The 24,106-nt window shown below is 43.7% G+C and overlaps 1 protein-coding gene across 1 annotated transcript in view; it reads left to right on the top strand.

Moving 5' to 3' along the window:
• The window catches only part of LOC144773685 (uncharacterized), a 140,484-nt gene extending 116,595 nt beyond the window's left edge, over nucleotides 1–23,889 (top strand). The window contains exon 7 of the mRNA XM_078658836.1: nucleotides 22,597–23,889. Coding sequence (XP_078514962.1) covers nucleotides 22,597–23,889 — 1,293 coding nt within the window. The remainder of the gene's footprint in view (nucleotides 1–22,596) is intronic.
• The last annotated feature ends 217 nt before the right edge of the window (nucleotides 23,890–24,106 follow it).

A 24,106-nucleotide genomic window follows, 5' to 3' on the forward strand; every position in this document is an offset into this window, starting at 1 on the left:
ACACACTCCCTTATAACCGGGTGCGTGCCTCCTCACTCCCGTTCCCGTAGGCTGGTCATAACCAGCACTAATAGTGGTTCCTTTCTTTTTGTTTTGGCCCTAAGATATTGAAACCTACGAGTACGAGCGCCAAGGAGGAGACTCCAATCCCCTGAAGAAGACGCTGTCTGACTACATCGTTAGGAATCGCTAATTCCCTGCATGTTTCATTTGGACTAAATAAAGAATCCCAAAGCATTCAAAACCCTCTTGTATGCATGGTCTCTTCTGCTACCGACACAGTGATAGCAAGTTTCTCTGGAGAGGACGTCCAGCTGAGTTGCCGTCTGATCAAATTCCTGACTATCGTGGATACAAAGATAAAAGACAAATTAATCAACACACGACAACAGAGTGGCACCTCAGGTGGACGAGGCTCTTATCAAAAGTGCAGTAGATGAGCCAACCTAGCTACAAATTAACTGTTGCTGCTAACATCGTTTTTTAATTGCTACTTTTGCACACAAAACACGCCCATTTTGACTGTATTCTGGGATCTCCGGGCCACAATATCCTAGTGACGCTATATTCTTTAAATTGTCATTGATTTTTGATTTCTTATTCATTATACTTTCATGTGAATTATTGCAACGGTTTTAACTAATCATGCAAATAAATAAATATTCCATCCTATCAGTATAAAGTCCATGCTTGATGGAATGCACACACCCTTGATCCATGGTGCACAAGTCTGTGTTTGGTGAATGGCACCCATAAGTGTGCCATATTTCCGTAGATATAACACTGTTGTTCACATTCCCCTTGCCGCAACTCAGTGCTACAACTTTAGTTGCTGCACTCCGTCAGAAATTAGCAAATTTCACCCTTATTTTTTAGTTTTCAGACTCTCCAAGATTTATGCTTCAAGCCAATTGTAAATGCGTAGTTTGCCAGCACATTTATCAGGTAATATAAACGTTACACCGTCCCTATCCTATGCATATTAATGCACATCTATGAGGTCTGCTGGCCATTGATTTAGGGCCCGATTTAGAATTTGGTGGTTGGGCTTTAACTCCCTTAACAAACTAAGAGCCTGATTTAGATATTGGCGGCAGTTGTCCGGCTGTTGCTTTTTCAACGGTTTAACCACCTGCCGCATTTAGATGTCATCGGATCTTTAGAAGAAAGGCCGCCGAGTCCCGCCAACTTCACCAGGATTGTTCGCCTGCTTCAGCTGCGTGAGAGGCAGAAGCGGCTGTCAGCAGGAGTTCAGCCAGGATTCCCACCAAATTTACGATGTGCCTTACCGTTGAGGCAACTGTGGCGGGAAAACCTCACACTTTGAGTTGGCAAATCAAAGGAAATGTGGTAAAAACTTACCTTTTCCTTTTTACGACTACTGTTTGTTAACTTTAACCCGATTGTCCAGGTCCCTCTTTCGTTGCTACAACATGGCCACAACACCAATCCACTCCGTTGTCGCCAGGATCAAAGGGAAGTATTTTTACACTTGTCTCACTATGAATCGTGTGTTAACATTTGTTTTAGCCTCCTGTATTTTACATTGCTCTTACATGCCATCTTTTCCTCGTGTGTACTGCATTAGTGTTCATTTAACTACTTTATCAAGGTAAAATAAACACAGCTATATTGCCACAAAGATGTCTTTATTTGTGTTGGTTGTGGATGTTATGTCTGTGGTGTTTGTGGGTGTGCATTCAATAGTGTCTATGTTGTATGTGCGCTATGCTATGTGTACAAAAAGGGGCATTACATAACCTATAAAAATGGTACTTACCAGTCTCCACTCCATCAGGGACCCACTCCATCAGGAACCGTCGCTAGGACAAAGCCAGCACAATGGGAACATCTAAATCGGCTCGACGCAAACCCACCGGCCTGATGGCGACGGAGTACTGTTATCCACCAGTGGAGTCCATCACCTTGACAGCGGTGCACCACTTATGCAACGGTAAACAGTCTGTCAGTGCAGCCGGCGGGACGGCCAGCCCACATGTAAATAAGCTGGGCAGAATTTCATCAGCTCGACAGTCCTCTCTAAACCGCCGTCACGGAGGGACAGCAGTAGTCCCGCCAACATCTAAATCAGGCCCTAAATTTCTCCATCTCCCTGACCGAGTCCCAGACAGCCGTATTTAGAAATGACTGCCAATCTGGTGGTCATTCTTTAGGCACTGGCAACAACCGCCGTCACGGCGATTCCGGTCAATGCTTTTTAAAAGTTTGACGCAAGGCTCCGTCAACTTGACTGAACCACCTGTCAAACGTATGTTTTTTTTTGTTTTCAAAAAGTAAATCAGAAGCTAGATTTCTTTTTTTTTTATAAAAAAAAAACTGTCTAAAAATGCACTAGATCATTTTCGCTGGCCTTTACTGCCAGGGATTTCTAAAACTGACTCGTATGTCCACCCTTCTAAATTTGGTGGGCAGCCATAGAGGTCAACCGCCAACGCCCCTTACTCCATCAGGCTGTCGAAGGGGTGTAACCACTCGTCCACTGGGGTTACATCAATAGCCCTCCTACATTCAAATTGAGCAGGCTTTCCATTATCGTGGATGTAAGAATTTCCTTAGTGCCAAGATATGAATCAGGCCCTTAGTCCAGTGATGAGTGTAGAATTTCTTCGTAAGCATTTCCAGAAGCCGTTATGTAAGGTGTGAGTTTCTAGTTATATGGATCCCTACAAATATATCAGGACTGTATATTAGACCAACACAAACATCACAATATAGGCACTCACTCCTCATTTATCATCAGTAAGTGTTGGTGAGTTTCGGCAAGCTCACAGTACCACTACCAACTCCTAATCTAACCAGGGCAATAGATGTTGTTGGCAACCTTGAACATGACACACTGATTCTCAAGGAATTTGTAGAAAAAGATCTAAGCCTTTCATTTGGTCACTCTTGCATGAACAAGGTAAACAAAAGGAAGCTACGACAATGCATTTTCAAACATTTATTGAAATGATGGTAATCTTGCAAAGAAAGCATGACCTGCGATTTTTCGAAAGATGAGACATGTTACTGTAATGCGCTTTATTAGAATGGTAAACAATATGAACAATGCAACCTTGTTAATTGTTGCTAATGTTTTGTTACTCTTATCTATATCTAATAATACACTAAAGAGAGCATAGCAGGAGCCCCCTCTGCCGGACCTGTTAGGATAGTCTAACATCCATACCTCAGTCATATATGTCAGGAAGCTGGTCGCAGTGTAAAGGTTATCTTCCTTAGCAGGATGGAGGTCGGAATCAGCAGGGCTGCATCCCAGTCAAAGTTTGCAGCAGTTCTGTGATAGCCCCAGCATGAAAGTGCTCCTCTCACTGAGTGTTAGAACGGAAGCGGGTTATATATAAAATTACTGTTCTTAGCAAGCTGTGGCAGAAGCACAGAGCCGCTCATTTGGCTTCATCTAGCTAAAATAAAGTGTCTTCTAATGAGAACAGAAATAAAGGAAAACCATGGCGGTGTGCTCTTTATATACAACCCTGGGACTAACTGCACAGAGTAGAGGCCGTCCCTGCCTATCAGAGATGCACACACAGCACATTCACGTGTTAGCAGGAAAGTGTGGGAAAAGCCACCACAAGAAAGATATGTCAACCTAAAGAGTTGAATCTAAAATGGAGACTACACATGAGCCACGCAACCAATTTTAGAAAGCTTCTGCAGCCTGGCACTTCTTGAATAAAAATGGCCACCATCCTGAAACATCGTTCTCTTTTAATTTCATTTTTTCATTTTTAAATCTTGGCATCAAGATGCTGAGATATTTTATGTAAAATTGAAAACTTATTTTTATTGATTATGAATAAACGTGTGTTTCAAACTTAGTGTTGTATTGGAACATACACTGCTGATAATGAAAATGCATATACGTAGGTATTTCACTGAGACACAAAATAATCCATTTAGCTCAACCCTCTCAGAAACATAAGCACAGAAGCAATGTGTGGTTTTATTTGCTGTTAATCCTTCCTCCTCCAGAAGGCTTGACAGAACAAATTCCAGAACACATTCATTAGCTGAAAAACTGTTTATTATCCAGAGTTATTCTCTGTGTGCAAAATGCACATATTACAGTTGTTGAAGCAGTCTTCCAGCTCATCCTTTGGGCTGAAGGAAATTCTGTTCTTTTTAAAGCTGTAAAAGCCTGACAGTTTCTGTCTTCTCTTTTTATCGATCTCTTCAACTGTTTCACATCCCATGTTTTAGCACCGCGAGGTCGGCTGACACACCGGCTTGGGTTCTGGTACATTTGTTCTGATCAGAAAGTAAAATCCATCTTCAAGGCATTTCATGCAAAGCTGCACACCAGTCTCCATAATGTGCTGAATTATATTTTTCTGCAATGCAAAACAATTTACATAAATAGAGCAGCCACAAATGTCTTCACGTTTTCATTTACTACTTTATACGAAACCAGAGGCCCCATTTTTAGACCCCAATAAAGATAATTGGTCTTTGATAATACTTCTTACTCAATGACACAAATGTGCTCATTGTGCCTCATGTACATGCCTGCTACTTTCTCTGATGGGCTCCATACTTCTTTAAAGTACAGTAAAACTTGTACAATCTTTTTAAAAGATTCAGCAGGTTCATCCATTTCTTTCACGCTGCAGATGACTCTCACCACTTCCATAATTGTAACAGGATGGAGCTTGGAACACCAGGTTCATATGAACTTTTCCTGATAATCAGCACCCATCCATAAGACAGTCATGATTCAGTTGACTAAAGTTGTTAATTTCACAGCCATCACATTGGTCACACCCTGCATTTAGGCACAATTTTATGCATGTTGCTAGCACAGTCTGAAGAGTGCAAGACACCATTTTACGATTGCATCTGTTTACTTCAGTTTTTATGAGATATGGATTGTTTTGTCTGTCTTTTTTTTTTAAGTTTGATAATGCTTTATTGAAGAAAATCCGATAACATGCTGTAGTAAAAATAAAAAATAAGTAAGCCAAGAACTTTAAATACACCAATTGAATTTGAACTTGAAATATGTAGCAAATGCAGAGGACATTGTATATAATACAAAGTGCAGAAACAAAGTGCAGTAAAACAAATAGCATTTTGATAATTTTTAAGAATAGAAGAAAAATAATGAAGAGGAAGAAACAAGGGGAAGAAAACGAGAAGGAGAAATATTTAATAAATTCTAAGAAATGGAAATTTAAACAGAGGATAATTATTAGAGCAACCGTACATATCTGTAAAAATATCACAGGGCACTGGATCAAGACTGATTTGCATATGGTTGAATTTAGGCCCAGATCTCTGTACTGGGGTGAATGTATGACATGCATTCTGTCCATCGATTGTTGTTTTTGCATTTGTCACCCCGAGTGGGACGGCTATGCCCAGACGGCTATGCCCAGACTCTCCAAGACAAGCTATCCTGGCTGATGAGGGGTGAACCCCCAAAACCGGTCCTAGGATGCTTGTTTTCAGTCCCGGGAGGACCTGGCTTGGCAGTTCGGGCTGGACTGTTTCCATTGGGCACAGGGTCAAGACTGATTTGCATATGGTTGGGTTCAAACTGGAATGGCATGGTGAGCAAAAAACAATGGATTTAGGCCCATATCTCGTTACTGGGGTGAATGTATGACATTGTTCTGCATTCTGTCCATCAATTGTTGTTTTTACACTTCTTAGGAAGTAGGCATAACATAGCGTCAGAAAACGTGCCTTGTGCTCGGTTAGAAAATATTGAGTTTTAAGTCATAGTTTTGGGATTAAAAGATGTGAAAATTGAGAATAAAACTCAACCACAAAGTCCATTAGGACCGAAAGCTTTATCTTTGGGAAGTTTCGTTGAAGGTTGTTTTGATCTCCATTCTGGATATTGCGGTGTCTAAAAAAGAAAGATCTACCATGTGAGCAACTGTTTTAGGGAAAGATTGAAAACAAAATCGATACTTCCAATTTTGTTGTAATTGGAGTAGCAACGTTTTTGAGCTGGGCATGGGTTCTTCGTAATAAAAAAGGGGGGGCACAGTAGCCAGGAAAGATCCAAGTTGCGGCCATCGAAAGTAGGGGCTGGAGTTGGCAACTATCCTATGACTGGAGAGTACTCACCCTTGTCTCTTTTATATTTAATACATGTATTAAGTCTCTTGCTTGTTTACATATTTAATCCTTTTTTAGAAATGGTTTTAAAATGTAAATTTAAATGTATTTATTTATTAACTGACATTGATGGAATTCAGAAATATGTTTTAGAATCTTGAAAATGGTGTATTTTAACTTGGATGGAATTTATATTAATTTGATTTTACACTGTCTTTTATGATGAAGAATCGCAATAAAGACTTAATGACTGACTGACTGAAAACAAAATCTAAGTCTTCTGCAGTTGGGTAAGTCTCTGGTGTACATCATTTTGTATATTATTCTGAAACATTCTAATATTTTTGTATCACTAGGATGTCTGACCCCATGTTTATCAGTGATGGCAGTTATCTTCGATTTCGGTAACCTGCTGGCTTTATTGCGGCTACCGAAAAATGTCACATTCATTTTGAGAAAAGTGCTACATGCACTGTCCCAGGATTGGTTATTATACTGTAATTTAGCCTGAATCAACCTGGATATGGTGTTTGTTTTGTTAGAGGAAAAATATTTGTGTTCAAGGGTTTTCATCTCTTTTAACAATTGTGAGAATCCTTTAAGAGCTTTTTGCTTTTTATTTGTGATGTTTTTTATAATAAAGTCCCGAGCTGTCACATTAAAAGCATCCTACCTAAAATTCATTCGAGTATTTGAAGGGAAGTTAAACATGAAGAATTAAGTAAAAAATCTGTAAATTGTTCAATAAATACCTTGTTTTGTAATAAGGCATTATTGAATCTTCATCTATTGAAATGGGGGTGTTGGTTGGGATGCCTAAATCAACTATAACAAGGGTGTGGCAAGATATAAGGATAGATCCTATTTCTGTATGCAAGATAAACTGAGCACATTCTGTGTTAGGAATACGTAGTTTATCCTGGTATGTGAGTGGAGAACAGGGAGATAAAACATGAATTCCAAAACATTAGGATGGGAGATTCTCCAAGCATCAACGAATCCCCTGGAAGCTGTTGATTTCTGAAAGGCTTATTGTATCCTAAAGAGCATGTATCTGGTGCGAGAATGATGATATACAAAAAGTTTCATTAATTGATTACAATTTCCTCCTACTAAAAAGTTATCTAAAGGGTAAATGATAGTAGAGAAGAGAAACAATCACAGAATTGTGGGTTGAATTTGAATGTGAATTTAAAGGTATTTGTTGAGCGCGCGTACACCAGGCGGTTTCATGGCGCTATTGAGGAGGACGGTTCCTGGGTTGGATGGGGAGATAATTTAGATTTTAAAAGCCTGTGAAAACAGAAAGGTTTTCAGAGTGCTGCGGAACTCCAGATAGGAGGTTTCAGATCTCATAGAGAGAGGAAGAGAGTTCCAAAATTGTGGAGCGAGGATGGAGAAATTGGAACCTCGCATTCTGCTCTTCTTAAATCTGGGTACCACCAAGAAGGACAGAGAGGAGCGCAGCTGTCTACTGGGGGTGTAAGGTTTAATTTTGGAAAGCCTGGAAGGTGATGCATCCTATCTTGAAGAGGGCCCTTTGTCTAATAGGGAGCCAGTGGAGGGATCTTAGGAGGGGAGTGGTATGGTTAGATTTAGGTAGGCCATAGGCTAAGCGGGCAGCTTGGTTTTGCACCAATTGAAGCCGTCGGATGGCATATGCAGGAACACCATTATACAGGACGTTCCCGTAGTCTAGACGGGAAAGGACCATAGCCATTAGGATCAATTTAAGAGCAGAGAAGGAGAAAAAACGTGAGATCTTCCGGATAGTGCGCAAAGTATAAAAACAAGAGGAAACCACCGTGCTAATCTGAGAGTGTAGAGTGAGTTGTTGATTGAGAGTGATTCCCAGTGTCTTAACAGAGAGAGAAGGAGAAGGGGGGATCCAAAAGAGGGGGGCCAAAAGATAGGAGACCAGGGGTTAAGTTTGCCGCCAGTGAGAAGAAGTTCGGTCTTATCAGGGTTGAGCTTAAGATGGTTAAAGCTCATCCAATCCCTGATAAAGACCATCACCGACTGAAAGTTATGGATAGAATCAGAAGAGTTCGAGAGGTTGAAGATGAGCTGGAGGTCATCGGTGTAATTAAACACCATGACCTCCATCCTTTGTAAGGCTTTGAATCCTGTAGGACCATAAACATTAGAGATGGAAAGCGGAGTGTCATTAATCTTAGTCAGTAGGATCTATCTACCTGCGTCGTGTTTGACTTTGTTCATATTCTGAATGTTTAAGGATTTGTGAACCAGGATTATTACACCATTGTTGTTATTAAGAGAAGGGAACAAAAAACATGTCCAACCCAATTTCTGTGTAAATAAACATTGTCCTGTTCTTTAAGGTGTGTTTTCTGTAAGAGAGCAATTTGGCAGTTCAGTTTTAAGTGATGGGTAAGCACCCTCTGTTTTTAACAGGATTACGTAGCCTTTAACATTCTAGGAGCCGATACATAAACTATTAATTTGAAATGTATAAGAAGATGATTAGACAATAAAAACATATCTTACGGACAAGAAAAGCCTTAGGGGATTAGTAAGGTGAAAACTGGTGGAACTGTAACAATATGCGGTTGCATGCTGATAGAGAAGCTGCAATAAAATGTTGAAAAGAAAGTGAAAGGCCAAAGAGAAAGTGAAAATAATTAAGGAGTTATAAGAAAGAAAGTTGGGTAGGGAGATAAAAGAGCTCCCCAGTAATAGAAGAAAAGAGATGACAAAAAGCCATATTACTTTAGACATGAATGTCAGCAAAAGAAAAAAAGGGTATTCTTGATGTTGAAGGGGGTGGAATGTGAGAGCAGAGGCCAACCAGAAGCATATCCCCGCGAAATAGAAGGTAATAATGCACCTGAGGGAGGAAAAGGTATAGAAAATGAATATATAAAACTAAAACTAACAAACAACGTGCACACGAACAATATAATGATGACAGGATGTGAACACGAGGACAGGAAATCACTCTAGGAAATCTTTAGTCCAGGGATAACTGGGAACCTCCAAAGAGTAAAGTAGAGATTAAGGGTCCCATAGAAACCTGATCAAGTTTTACTGAGTTCCATAGATTCTCCTTTGTGGGTGTGTATGAACTGTCTCTGATTTGCCAGGTTATCAAAAGTAGTTGTTTTGTCCTTATAAGGGACCTTAAAGAAACCAGGATGGACAAGGCATATTGAGCATTCATGGAACGCAGGACTGTTTGTAAGTCCAAAAATGATTTACTTTGAGTGGCCATTGCTCTGGCTACATCATCTCTGAAGAAGATCTTCTATCAAGACCATAGCATTTGTTTATATTGTTTAGTGGCTGATAGTACTTTCATTAAGTTAGAGTATAGTATAAAAAGGCGATAATCCCTTTTGGTCTGGTAGACGTAGGAGCTTGTGATGAACTAATACGATGTTAAGTTTGGTGGATACTTGTAGGCCGATAGTCATGGGAATGTGAAGTTTTAGAAACATAATTATATCTGGCCCTTCAGAATCTCCTGGAATGCCATAGATGCACAGATTGATGCATCTATTACTGTTTTCGGAATCTTCCTTCTGTTTTTTTAATGGAATGACTTCCTTACTCAAGCAGTCCAGTTTGGCTATGATGTCTTGAACATCGCTGACTCGTCGTTCAACTTCGGAAAACATAAAATCAAGATGAGACCAATTCCTTTATTCTCTGAAGGGCAGCATTTGTCTCCACTATGAACAGTTTCAAAAGTTTAAGTTCATCCATAATTCATTCCAACGGTAGAGGTAGTGGGGATTATTTTTCGCATTCCAGGTTCACACGGTCCTTCTTCAATATTCAGTGATTTCTATATATTATGTACAGATTCTTCGCCAGAATCCAGATCCATACCATTACTACAGAGGGTGATCTACCAAACCAACAAGCCATCAGTTATAGCTTAATACATACAAAGTGTAATAGTTTTTAATCGGTTACACTAAATGTCTAAAAGGGTATTCTATAGAAAGACTGGCAAGTGACTAATCCAGCTCCATTATGTTTCAAGAAGTCAACATTTCTTAGGCATACATCACATAGCACAGCATTTTTTTAAATCATTTTCCCAATTCCTCATTAAGTTTAGGGTCATTTCCTTTGCCCTGCATATGTATGTTTTTAGCAACCCCCAGTGAGCAACAGCTTTAAGCCACTTGCTGAGCCTGATCCATCTAGCCAGTGCATGGCTGTTATTATCCTACCCGATAGCAGGGTCAATACAGAAATGTTGACTGGGAAGTTCAATCATTTTGGAGACAGCTATTTTGCTGTTAATTTGGATCTGGGATTTCAGGGCTGTGAATGCCCTTGGAAGGTACCAAACAGTTCCACCCCGCACTCCTGTCGATGCCCCTCCAGCTGAATCTCAATAGGGGCTGTGAGCCGCCCAAGAGGAACGTGCAGGGCTTTTCCCAGTTGACCCACAGCCCGGCTATTCGCTCAAAAGAGTGTAAAGTGGTGTGGATGGTGTAGAGGTCCGTATGAATATCTCGGATGTAAAAGAGTAGGTCATCCGCATAGCGGGAGACCACATGGATTGTGCTCTCCAGGGGTATCCTACTGGCCTCCCTCTCTTACCGTAGTGGAGCAGCCAGAGGTTCTTTTGTGAGGATACATAGTAGGGGGGAAAGGGGGCAGCCCTGTCTAGTGCCCCTCTCCACAGGGAATGCTGAAGGAACCAGCTGGCCTTTCTGGATTATGGGGGTGGTGTCCAGTAGCTGCGTATATGCACTGAGGTGTTCGCCGACCCCCAGGGCAGATCGTACTTAAAATATGTAGTCCCACTCCAGGGTGTCGAAAACCTTTTCTAAGTCTAGAGTAATGTTAGCCGCATATGGGAAGCAACAGGGAAACCTGGTCCATCAGATGAAAGAGCCTGCTTTTATTCTGAGATGTACTCCACCCGGTCACAAAGCCTTTTTGATTTTGGTGGACTTGGTTCGGCAAGATCTGGGTATAACGTTCAGCCAGAATCTTCCCCAGGATTTTGTAATCCATCCCCAGTATAGTGATAAGGCAATAGGACGCAAGGAAGGTTGGGTCCCAATCAGGCTTAATGTTGATACAGATTTGCATAAGAAGCAAGGTAGAAACATGGGGCCTGATTCACAGAACTAATTTAAGACAAAATCCTAAACTTACTACTTTTGGTATTCACAGAAGTTAGGATTTTGTCTTAAGTTTGTCTTAAGACAGACTTAAGACAGACTTAAGACAAAATCCTAACTTAAGTCTGTCTTAAGTCTGTCTTAAGACAAACTTACGACAAAATCCTAACTTCCTTGAATACCGAAAGTAGTAAGTTTAGGATTTTGTCTTAAGTTAGTTCTGTGAATCGGGCCCGTGGCGCGCAGAGCCCCTTGTATACCTCAGCCTGGTGGGAGAAGAAGGGAACTGAAGGCGCTATATGATTCAATTGGGAGACCATCATGGTCGAGGGTTTTATTCCTAGCCTGTGAGCGTATGGCCAGTTGGATCTCTTGGGTGGTCAAGTGCTGATCGAGTTTCTCTCTACTGATGGGTGTAACTCTCAGAAGGGTGCACCGGGGAGGACAGGGCTGATCTCGGTCATCTGTGGCCACGGAGCCTCAGCAAAGATTGAGGAATAATTTGTGAAGAAGGTAGCTAGGATAGCTTGTTGGGTGTGAAGGTAGACACCAGAGGGCAAGGTAATCTCGAGGATGAAGAGGGACACCTGGCAGGTCAGCCAAGCTTGCAACCAGCCTGTTTTTGTATCCTCCCAATGCATTTGGGCTTCACAAGTTTTCAAATTAAAGCAGCCCATTTGGTTCAGGAATGCCACGTATTGAGTCTTTGCAATATGCAAGTGCTGGCTTCTTGAAGGCATCCATGACCACTGCCTTGTCGAGGTCAGCGATTAGTCATTCTGACTTGATTATCTCTCTATCAAGTATCTTGCGGATCCCTGATATTATCTGCATGCAATTCCGTGCTTGACCACTTTGAAACTTTCCATTCGGCCCCATGCTGTCATACCACTGTCGAGTATTGAGTGATGTGCTGGGCATGGGCATGGGAGACTTGAAAGGAAGAGTCTTGCAGTGTCTCTCTGGGCAATCCCCACGTGGGCACCGGGACAGATCTAACCTCTAAGAATCATGATCGGATATTGTGCGGCCCAGATAGTCCGACCGACGCATAGCATCTAAAAGAGTGGTCAACAGGAGAATACATTTGAGGCATACATACCAGTCACGCACCGCCAAATAAAATGAGCAGACCCATTTGCTGGGGTGGGTAGATCGCCACGTGTCGACAAATAGCGAGTCCATTTCTAAAGGTGTTCCGCTTGCAGGTGGGCGGTACATGGGGGACGGGAGCAGTCCAAGGAAGCAAATAGTGAACATTAATAGTCGCCTTCCAGGATACATGAGGTTCCCATTTTTTGTGCAAGGGTTTGTGATAGTGTGACCCAGAAGGCCTCCTGGTCTATGTTAGGGGCATAAATGCTGCAGAGGAGGACCCTGGAGCCTTTGAGGTGGCTCTCGGCTAAAGAGAAGGAAGCTTCCCTATCCACTAATGTGTCAATGGCTTGGAAATTGACTCTGTAACGTATCTAGAGGAGGGTGCCACACACACATGCGAAATAGGTTTTGCCTACAATGGGTCCCCTTAAGTACTGCAGGGTGACACCCTGTACCACATCTGAAGGTGGTGTTGTGACTTGGCTGTGGGAAACGGCAGAGTAGGATCTGTGGGCAGCCACCTAGCAGAGAAGGTGGTAGTCGGAGCCTGATATCTGGGTGGGAATCTGGATGGGAAAGGGAAAGAGGCAGGGGAGGGAGGAGGGAGATAAATAGAGGAGGTTTCAAGTTGGGTTTAGGATACAGTATCCAGTTAAGACTATGATGTCTGTGGTGTGACCAGCAGGGGGAGGTAGGGAGTCTGGGAGCCAAGGTGAGGCTTGTCTGTTGTGGCCGAATTGTCGGTCGTGAAGATGTGAGGGCCCCTCCTGTCCTTCGAGGAGCCTCCGCTGTATCTGCGATGCCATCACCTCTATCGCCTGCCACCGGTAAACTATGAGCTGCTCCAGATGGGATGGTGTTGTGGGTTTGGAGGACGGGGAAGCACCTCATCTGTCAGAGTGGTGTCTCTGCTGCCCGTTCCTGATTGTCTAGTAGGCGCCCCTCCTCGGGGTGGCGATGCTCCAGCCGGATGTTGGTCTAGCCAGTCCCAAATGTCTTTGGTGTCCATAAAGAATAGAGACTTGCCTTCTGAGCGCAGTTTGAGGCGGGCTGCGAACAATAATGAGTATTGTATTCCTAGCTCACTGAGTCTCTTTTTTTGCGCTCAGGAAAGAGGACCTCTGATGCTGCATGGCTTGAGTGTGTCCGGGAATAATATGACAGTTTGAATGTCTAGTTCCAAGGGCCCAGCCATGCGAGCTGCCCATAGGATGGCATTCCAGACCCTGTAACAGAGTTGTTTGGCAAGCAGGGAGGAATTGATGGTCTTGTTGGGACCCTGTGTGCCCTCTCCAGGGAGAAAAATGGGTTATATGTTATGTTAGTGTCTTTTATATAGCGCGTGACTCACCCGGGGGCATCTCAGCGCTTAAAGCCCAGAGGAAAACAATGAGATAGAAAAAGCGACTACCGGGAAGCATAAAACAGGAATGAGAAGTGCATTAATACAAAAAAGCCTTGAGGTGTTTTCTAAACACAAGATAGGACGTAGTCTTGCGCAAAGTCTCAGGGAGAGTGTTCCAATATCTGGGGCCAATGTAAGAGAAAGCTTTGCCCCCTGTACGACTGAGGCGAATGCGTGGAACCTTCAGAAGCGCCAAAGAGTTTGACCTAAGATTACATTTGGAGGTTTGTATGCAAAGCCTATTTTGCAGATAGTCAGGCCCCATGCCCTTAATGGTCTTAAAGGTACAGCAGCAATTAACTGGGAGCCAGTGAAGCTCTCTCAGTAAAGGCAATGATGGTGATCCTGGCGGATGGTTTAACACCATTCTGGCTGCAGTATTGAGGTCTGAGGCAGGGACAATGGATGAATGGAACCAGTTGTCCAAGAATGGTTCTCCGCCCTCTAGGCGGCCAATGATGTGAACATTACTTCTTTGGGAGCTCCTCCAGGGTCTTCTCTTGAGCCTGAAGGGCCAACAGTGTACGATGGGCTTCCAAAATCTCCTTTTCACCCACTGACACCCGGTTGGACTGTTTCCGTGGATGTTTTTGAGGAATCTGACTTGGGTCATCATTGTTCCCATCCTCGATTCCATGGTGAGGCGGGAGCTCTCAAGGGCAGCGAGGACCTTGTCAAGTTTGTTGTGAGCGGGTGTGAGTTCTGCATAGGATTTTCCGGGAGAGGAGTTTCCCACACCATTGTCTGGTGCCCAGTGTGCAGTTCGGGCACTGCTGTTCTGCGTCTGATCGTTGTGGCTGCCTGAAGGGGGAGTTCCCTCAGATAAGTCCAGGAGGACGGGGGTGCAGTATCGACTAAGCCTCCTGGGTGAGGGAGTTGAGCGGTTCGCTGATGGGACGTGAGTCGGTGTAGGGCCTCTTAGTGGGGGGGCTGGAATGGGTTCTCTTACGTCCCAGAGGAACCAGTCTGGACGCTATGAGGTGAGTGCTGCCCAAAGCAGCCCCCGATATGTCAGGCCGCACCGCGGGGCTGGCAGCATATAAGGTTGGAGGCAAAATATGGTGGAAAAGCAAGGGGGCCCAGCGAGGATTTCCCCTCCTTCTGAGATGTTGGGGGGCCTTTCTTGTGTCCACCCACCCACCCACCTAATGAGGGTAGCGAGCACCCCTCTCCGGAGCTGGCTGCCGGCGGTGAGCGTGGAGAATTTAGGAAGGATCCGTAGCAGTCTGTGCAGTCTATGTGGGGACTGGGAGCCTCCACAGGAGACAAGTTATCATACGCCAGGCTCCCCTCCACGCTCCTGTCTGGGTGGTCGGAGCTGCGTGCTGGGGGATGATGAGGTGTGGATCTCCGACCTAGGGGGTACAAATGATGGGCCAGAAAAAGGCCACCCAGAGCGTCTACTGGCGGGGGGAGATTTCACCACCAAGCTGCTTTGTCAGGCCCTGCTGGTGTTACACTGTCTTCTGCCCCCAGGGGGGCTGCTGGTAGACATGGATCGGCCAGGCCACCCATCCGCTGTCTTCAAAGGCAGCCTCCCGCAGCCAGGGAGATCAGGCCTCCTATCAAGGCCACATGGTCCTGAGACCAGAGGAGAATGAAGCTGGTAATAGGCCTTTGGTATGCCGCCTCTGCCACACCCTCTCGACTGGCACACGCAGGCTATGGTCCCCAGTCTGGTCCAGGTGCCATTTCAGGGACAAGGCGAAAAAACGGCTGCACATCCCATGCGAGGAGCCCTTAGGATCACCACACAAGCCACTATGCAATGCAGAGGGAGTACTGATGGATGTCCCGTCACCTTTAGATGTTTAGGGCGCCCCCCCAGCAGTCAAGGAGCATGCTCTTTTCCTGCTGTGGTGGGCCCTCTGTGTGCCCCGCATGACCACTCGCCAGGAGTGCCACCGCCACTGCTTCGCCCTCGTGGCTGGCGCCTCCCGGCATGGCTGCCTGTGGCTTAGGTCGTTTCTTCTGGCACCCCTCCCAGAGGTAGGTAGCAGGATGGCGGGCGTTGGAAAGTCCCGGGGGATGATAACACTGGATTGAAGTGGCCGATGATGCTGAGCTCAAAGGACGAGCGACTGCCTCTGATTTCCCCTCAAGGATTTCTTTTTGACCTGAAAATTATTCTATTCTTAAAATGGCTATGTTGTGTTTTATTTTCATTGTAATAGTATTCTTTCGTAAGCTATGAACACGATGAAGTGAAATGTATTAATTTGTTTTGCAGTGCTGTAGGACTTAAACCACAACTCACTGACCAAGGCCAACCAGGTCAACTCCATTATATGTGGTTGCTTATGGAACTATTCAGATGAAGGTGCACTCTGGTACCTACTGGGCTGTTCTTTTTGGTGCAGGATCAATTCTGATTTTCTTAAGAATGATGATTTGACTTTAGTTGCGTAGTCAGCTAAAAACATGGACTGCATTTCTACCTAGAGTAATTACCAGTGACGGTAATTTATTCAAGTGTTCATTTTTAGAACACGTAGACTTACCAGACCCATAGCTGGAATGTCTGAAGAAGAAGCAGCAGCTCTAGCTTCGACTTACAACTTACCTCCCACAAGCTCCCCCAACTCTATAATTCAAGTAATCACGGGCGTCTGAAGAGACTACCCCCCCCCCCACAAAAAAACCCCTAGAAACACTCTCAGCGAATCAGGGTTCTCCACCAACTGCATGCTCATCAATTGCAGATCAGCCACTAAACACACAACAGAATTAGCAGAAACCATCCTCTCTCAAGACATAGACATTGCGTTTATCACAGAGACTTGGCTAAATGAGATCTCCCCACCATGCTTAGATATGCTCGTGCCTCCTGGTTTTACTATCATTAACAAAGATAGGAAAGATCAACATGGTGGAGGTGTAGCCATCATTCACAAGGACCACATCGACATCATGAAAATGGACGTTTGTAAATACAACTCCTTTGAATGCCTTACTGTTAACATCAAAACTAAGGCCAACAATCCAATAATCTGTCACCTTCTCTACCACCCTCCAGGTAACACTCCCACATTCGTGGAACATTTCTCCGACCTGATTTTATATTGCGCACTCGGAGACGCCAACAACCTAATCCTGGGTGATCTGAACCTACGATGGAACGAATGGAGCAACAAGCTAATTCAAACCCTAAGCAATCTTCTATGTGACAATAATCTATTCCAACAATGTACAGAGGAAACTCTTGGATGCCATCATCGCTCAGCGAGATGCAATCACGATTGACTACATTCTTCCTGTTGACTGGTTGGACTACCGCATGATCCTATTCCACATCAACCACAAAAAAGTGCTATTCCGGCCTCCCACCCAAATGGTCTAGAAATCTCTCCAAGATTCCTCTGGACGACAAGGAAGAGAGGCTAAGTACGCTACTCTTCAGCGGCAACGAGCTTCCCTCTACAACAGATCTCACCTCGCTCTACAATTCGCCTGCTGGATCAACTAGCTCCCTTGAAGAAAAAAAAAAGCAGAGCCATCCCTACCAGATCATGGTTTGACTCAGACATAAACTAAGAAAGGAGACAATTTAGAGCTTCCGAAAGACGCTGGAGGAATAATCCTACTAATATCCATCGCGATCAACTCCGATCAGTCCAAAAGAAGTACAACAACCACATAAAAAAAATATCCACGTTCTTCCGCTCCGCACTGGACAATGCAAAGAATAGACGCAAGGAACTCTTCAATATCATCAGACAACAAACATCCAAACCAGCCACGTCCACTGTTCAGGCATCCAAGATCTTTGCGAAAACTTTGCCAACTTCTTCAATGATAAGATCTCCAAGATCTAGCTCTCTCTGGTCCATAACAGCCCCCCCGTCTCAATAGCTGCTGACTGTATCACATGGTACCGCTCTCTCGCCCAACACCAAACCCTGTTTACTCTTCCACCCAATTCCTGAAGAAGAGATAATCAACTTGATCTCCAACTCAAAGCCCTCCGCGCACGTCTTAGACCCTTTACCTACGCAAATTACCAAAAACTGAAATGCGCCCTAGCCCCACTTTGGTGCAAGATTATAAACAGTTCCCTAAAAAGCAGAATTGTCCCCGACTTCCTCAAAGTGGGTCAAGTCACCCCACTGCTGAAAAAACCTGGCCTAGATACGTCAGATCTGAACAACTTCAGACCCGTCTCCAACCTCCCTCTGCTATCCAAAATCTTAGAAAGATGTGTACTACAACAAATAACGCAACACATGGAGAGTATCAACTGTCTTGACTCCCATCAATCTGGCTTCAGGAAAGGCTGCAGCACAGAAACCGCGATCCTCAGTATCACAGGAATTACAAAAGCACATCTTGCTCCCCTCAAAACTACCCTCAAAGCGGCTGCCAGAATGGTCACTGGACGAGCACATCTCACCGGCACTCAGAGAACTCAGAGAACTCCAAATGGCTCCCAGTTGAAATGAGGGCTAATTTCAAAACAGCTTGTCTTACTCACAAAGCCCTACACACTGGCAAACCCGAATACCTGGCGGCCAAACTCAAAAAAACAGGACAGAACAGGAACCTCAGAAGCTCAAACACCCTTCTACTCGTTTCACTGAAAGCTTGTAAACAAAAAACAGCGGCCAGATCATTTGCAGGAACCGCGCCCAAAATATGGAACTCTATTCCTTCCCACATCAGAACTAATTCCTCGATTGATCCCTAGTGAACCCATAGGAGCTGTTGGAGTGCTAAAAATCGACTCCTCACTCTGCCTTGACTCTACGCCAGATAGCCCTCTATCCTGTTCTCTGGCACTGTGTCTTCTCAGTTTTTGTATTTCGGGATTGTCTGCATCAATGTATTTGTGTTTAACATGCCCTGTAATTGATGTAAAGCGCTCCGATACTCACCGTTCAGGTCAGCGCTGTATAAAGCTCCGCAAATAAAAACGAAATACAATTTTTAGGTTGAGCCTAGCGTTGCAGCGCATGCGCTGCTAGCTCTGCGAGGCATGCTGTAGTAGGGTTAGATGTGGAAGTGGCGTGGAAGCCTCGCCCACTCTCCACCCATATTTTTCATTGGCTGGTGGCATTGTCTTTGATAAACGCTGGCTTCCAATTCAATTTAAGGTTTCTTAGCCCATCCTTGTTACCGCCCTGTCTTCTTTTGTGACCGCCCATCAGGACTGGATCTTTTACTTGCGATGTTACACGGTCAGCGTTATTGTAGTTGGTGAGCACTATTTTCTTTCATGACTAATGTATGTATGTGCCTACGGAGGTTTGATAGGTTTAAATGTATACTGGTGTTTCAAATCAGAACGGGTCAGCTAATATAAGAAAGCATAAACAGGTTGAAGAAACTTGTTTTCTTTTCCATTTATTTAGTTATTTTTTTCAACTGAAAACAGACAGAGCTCATGCGTGTGACCGGTAAACTTTGTTCAGGCGAGGGAGGGAGACAAGTCTTACTCGTCAACAGTTTGGACTGGTGAGGTGCTGCTGTTTCGCAGTAGTGATTTCAAAAGTAAAAGTGAGAGACCAGCTGTCTGGTGTGATGCGGGTTCCTCTTTCATAAAAAAGTTAGCGCACCCTTCCACTGCGCTGGCTTCAGTACTTGTGACGCTTCGAAGCGTTGCATAAACTTCGGAGGTGGACTGTACACAATTGTGCATCTTGTGTCATTGTGAAGGACGCAGATCAAAAGCTGTCCAGCTTTGGCATCCGTAATTTTGAGGGCAGGAAGTAGCGCTTGCAGTTGTCTCGCAAGGACCTACCCACTGCTGATACCAGACAATCTCCAATAAGACGTCAAGGGGTAGGAAGATGCGGCAACCCCTCTTATTGCTATATTATCCAAAAAGCTTAAAACTGAGTAGTTTTTTCTTCCATAAAATAATGTCAAAGTATCTTGAAGAATGTTGCCATCACAGTCCTTCCACATCTTTCCGTCACGTTGTATTAAACGCAGGCATCAGAACAAACAACTATAGCACAACAGGTTGTAAATCACAACGTTTAGCCTCTTAAAACTTCCTCTCCCGATCACGAGGCCTAACCCGCCAGGAGTTTACTTTTACATGCCGACAGTAATGTGTCTACACCACTATTAAGGCATGTTTGATTCACACGAATAAAGACAATGATAACGGGCGCCTCACGTTAAACGCTTACATTCAATAATGAATTAAACTTGGCAGACCAAAACCCAAGAAAAAGGGTACTGGAAATTCCTGCAGACTAGGAGCAACAGTCGCTCAAATAACAACTACTTAAACCGCATGCTTCTTTCAGTCCTTTGACTCCGGCATTCAACAGAAGGAGAAGAAAAATATACTCTGACCACATAAGGTTCTATTCAGTAGTGCATTATGTGGCCGTTTACAACTGTTTCCTATTATATGCTACAGATCAGCGACATGTAACAAGAGTCTAAGGCACCACCGCACTGAATAGAGTTCATAATTGCTTGAATACATCTGACATACAATACACTGCCTTAAAGAAGCACACACCACTACCACCACCTGTACCACCACCACCAGCAGTACCATCACCACCAATACCACCACCACCACCACCAGTACCACCACCACTACCACCACCACCAGTACCACCACCAGGGCCACCGGTGCTACCGCCAGTACCACCACCGCCAATACCACTACCACCACCACCAGTACCACCACCCAGTACCACCACCAGTACCACCACCACCACTACCACCACCAATACTACCACCAGTACAACAACCAGTACCACCAATATCCCCACCACCAGTACCAAGACCAGTATGACCAGTACCACTGCCACCAGTACCACCACCTCCACCAGTAGCACATCCACCACCAGTACCACCAGCAATGCCACCAGTGCCACCATCAATAGTACCACAAAGTACCACTACCACCACCACCAGTACCACCACCAGCTCTACCACCCCCACCAGTACCACCCCCACCAGTTCTACTTCCAGTACTACCATAACCACCAGTACCACAAGTACCCCCATCACCAGTACCACCACCACCACTAATACCACTAGTACCACCACCAATACCATCAGTACCACCTCTACAGTACTACCAGTACCACTACCACCAGTACTACCAGTACCACTACCAAACAATACCACCACCAATATAACCACCAATACCACCACCACCACCTCAGCGCCTCTGGCTCACTTCTAATTGCAGGGGCACTGTACAAGGCCAGAGCTGCAGCCGAGACCATCCCTCCCTCCATGTGTGCCATAAAGCACAGCCCGCCCTGCACCAAGAGGTGAAGCCAGGGCCCTACTAGAGCTGGAGTGTTTATTAGGCCAAAGATAGCAATGACATTACGCAATTCCCCACTGTACGCTCAAATCATGGAGAGGACACAAAATAGACCCCCCTCTCTTCCTTCTGAGCTGCAACAGTGTAATCGTAGTGCGAAAGGTGTTGTAGCGCTTTGTTAGTGTTTATAGCTCAGATCACATGTAACTCTCACTACACATCTTCTTCACTGCATTATTTATCACTACTTTGAAGACTTTGCAGGCCGGTCTCTTACTCTGATATTTACAATCTAACAAGTGGTCGAGAAGGCCCTTTATTACAATGGAATAGGTCTCGCGTTTGCTGGAGTTTAAGGTATTAGTTTTGTAAATGACAATGTCTTTTATTTATGTTTTAAAACCCAAAACATAAATAAAAGACATTGTCAATAGCTCAAATTTGCGTGAATGCAAGACCTATAGCAATGCAAATACCTGTTTTACATTTTATCAGAGACATAGTGTTCACTTTGGTGGTTCTAGATTTCTACATTACAAGTATTTTTGTATCCACAGAGAGGAGATTCCTGAACACATAAGATGAAGAGTAGTGAAGAAAATATGACAACACTGGAAAGCTATCTGATACTCAAGAAGAACCAGAAATGGTGTCAAACAGTAACTGGAAATGGAACAACTCAGTAGGAGACAGAGAATCACGTACATAAACATACAAATCAAGCAAGAACATAACGTGCAATCTGACAACTTCAGGAGGCTGAGGACATTCTTGCTTTGGGACCTAAAACATTAAATTAAAATAACATCACAAAAATTAAGCTGGCCCAACACATCCAGATGCTTGATGCCACCCTTTATCTTAGATAAGGATCAGGTAGTTACAACAATGCTCCCCTCTCTATCATGATAATATAAATCCTGTGGTGTTAAGTCCATCATAATCCCTGTTTTGGCTGGACCTTTCAATCTTTAGAAAATGAACATAGATATACAAAAGATGAATTGTGAAGCAAACCAGAAATCTGAAGGTTCAAAGAACTAAGCGTTCGGCTACTTGTAATACAGAACATTATTCTAGAACGTAAATACTTTGTAATGAGGTTTGTTCCTTATGTGTGCATATCATAAATTATTGTCCAAGAATCAGACTATTTAGATAAATTGTGAGTTTTATTCTTTGCACTTAACTTCAAAGTTCTTAACGCAGACTTGCGACACATCCCCTGATAGAAAGAGCATGCATATTCTATCAGTCATGCAAGAATTCTAGTAAGCACTCAACACTATTAGGAACAGATACACTGCAAATACTACACATATTTAGTGAATATTTAAATATAGTTAGTGGTTCAGCAACCACAATGATCAGTCAGCAAACACATTAACAGGATTTATGACAAAAAAAATAACTAACGCTTAGACTCTAAACGCCAATGGGGGAAAAAAACATGCAACGTAAGACCAGCTTTGGCTTCTCCTCGGTCCTAAAGTAATATCGACAAAGATGAACGGGGAAACACAAGAGGACTGAGTAAATGTGGCAAGAGTGTTCATCACAACTAAGAGTTCATTAACAAACAGAAGAAATTGAAATCAAGATTTTGTGTTTGTGAGAAGAATTGCAATAACTTCTCATCCCTACACTGCCACCAGGAACAAAGCTTATTTAGGGCTAATGAATGCAAGATGACTTTTAATGAGTCCCCGGGTCTATGGGGCAAATATCAAACAGATACAGCAGACACAAGTAGTGAAAATGGAAAGAGCTTTACTCTCTCAGCAAACCTAAAGATCGATCAACAAAAACAGACAGAAAAGCCATACAACTGTAGTGAATGTGGAAAAAGCTTTACTTTCTCAGGAAAACTGAAGATTCATCAGCAAACACATACTGGGGGAAAAAAATATTCTTGCTGTGAATATAGCAAACACTTTACTGATTTATCAAAACTAACAGTCCATCAGCGAAAACACGTAGGGGCAAAACTATACACATGCGGTGAATGTGGTAAGGGCTTTACACGAACATCAACCCTAACCGTCCATCTGCGATGGCATACAGGAGAAAAGCCATACACTTGCCAAGAATGTGGAAAGAGCTTTAGTACAACCTCGCATCTAAAGAGCCACCACCTAACGCATACAGGAGAAAAACCATGCACTTGCAGTGAATGTGGAAAAAGCTTTGCTTGTTTATCAGATGTAAAGATCCACCAGCGAATACACACAGGGGAAAAACCTTACTCTTGCAGTGAATGTGGAAAGACCTTTAGTAGATCCACGAATTTAAAGAGACACCATCTGACACACACAGGGGAAAAATCATACACATGCATTGAATGTCGAAAGAGCTTTAGTAGATCTATGTGTCTTGAGAGACACTATCTGACACATACGGGGGAAAAACCATACATATGCAGTGAATGTGGAAAGAGCTTTACTCAGGCATCGTACCTAACCTCCCATCTGCGAAGGCATACAGGAGAAAAGCCACATAAATGCAGTGAATGTGGAAAGAGCTTTATTGAAGCATCAGAACTAACCATCCATCTGCGAAGGCATACAGGAGAAAAGCCACATACATGCAGTGAATGTGGAAAGAGCTTTATTCAAGCATCTGCACTAACCATCCATCTGCGACGGCATACAGGAGAAAAACCATACAAATGCAGTGAATGTGAAAAGAGCTTTATTCAAGCATCCGCACTAACCATACATCTGCGACGGCATACAGGAGAAAAACCATACACTTGCAGTGAATGTGGAAAGAACTTTTCTGATGCATCAGCTGTAAAAATCCACCAGCGAACACACACAAGAAAAAAGCGATACACATGCAGTGAGTGTGGAACAAGCTTTACTCGTTTATCAACTATAAAGATCCACCAGCGCATGCACATGGGCAAACCATACACAAGGAGTGAATGTGTAAATGTCTTCACTTGAGCATTAATCCTAACCATCTATCTGCAAAGGCATATACTTGTGGTGAATGTGGAAAGAGTTTTAGTAAATCCATGCATCCGATGAGCCACCAACTAACACACACAGCAAAAACTATACACATGCAGTGAATGTGGAAAGCGCTTTATTCAAGCATCAGATGCAAACATCTGTCTGTGATGGCACACACAATAAAAAAATACAAATGCAATGAATGTTG

Source organism: Lissotriton helveticus, chromosome 8 (genome assembly GCF_964261635.1).
Source record: "Lissotriton helveticus chromosome 8, aLisHel1.1, whole genome shotgun sequence".
Taxonomy (NCBI): domain Eukaryota; kingdom Metazoa; phylum Chordata; class Amphibia; order Caudata; family Salamandridae; genus Lissotriton; species Lissotriton helveticus.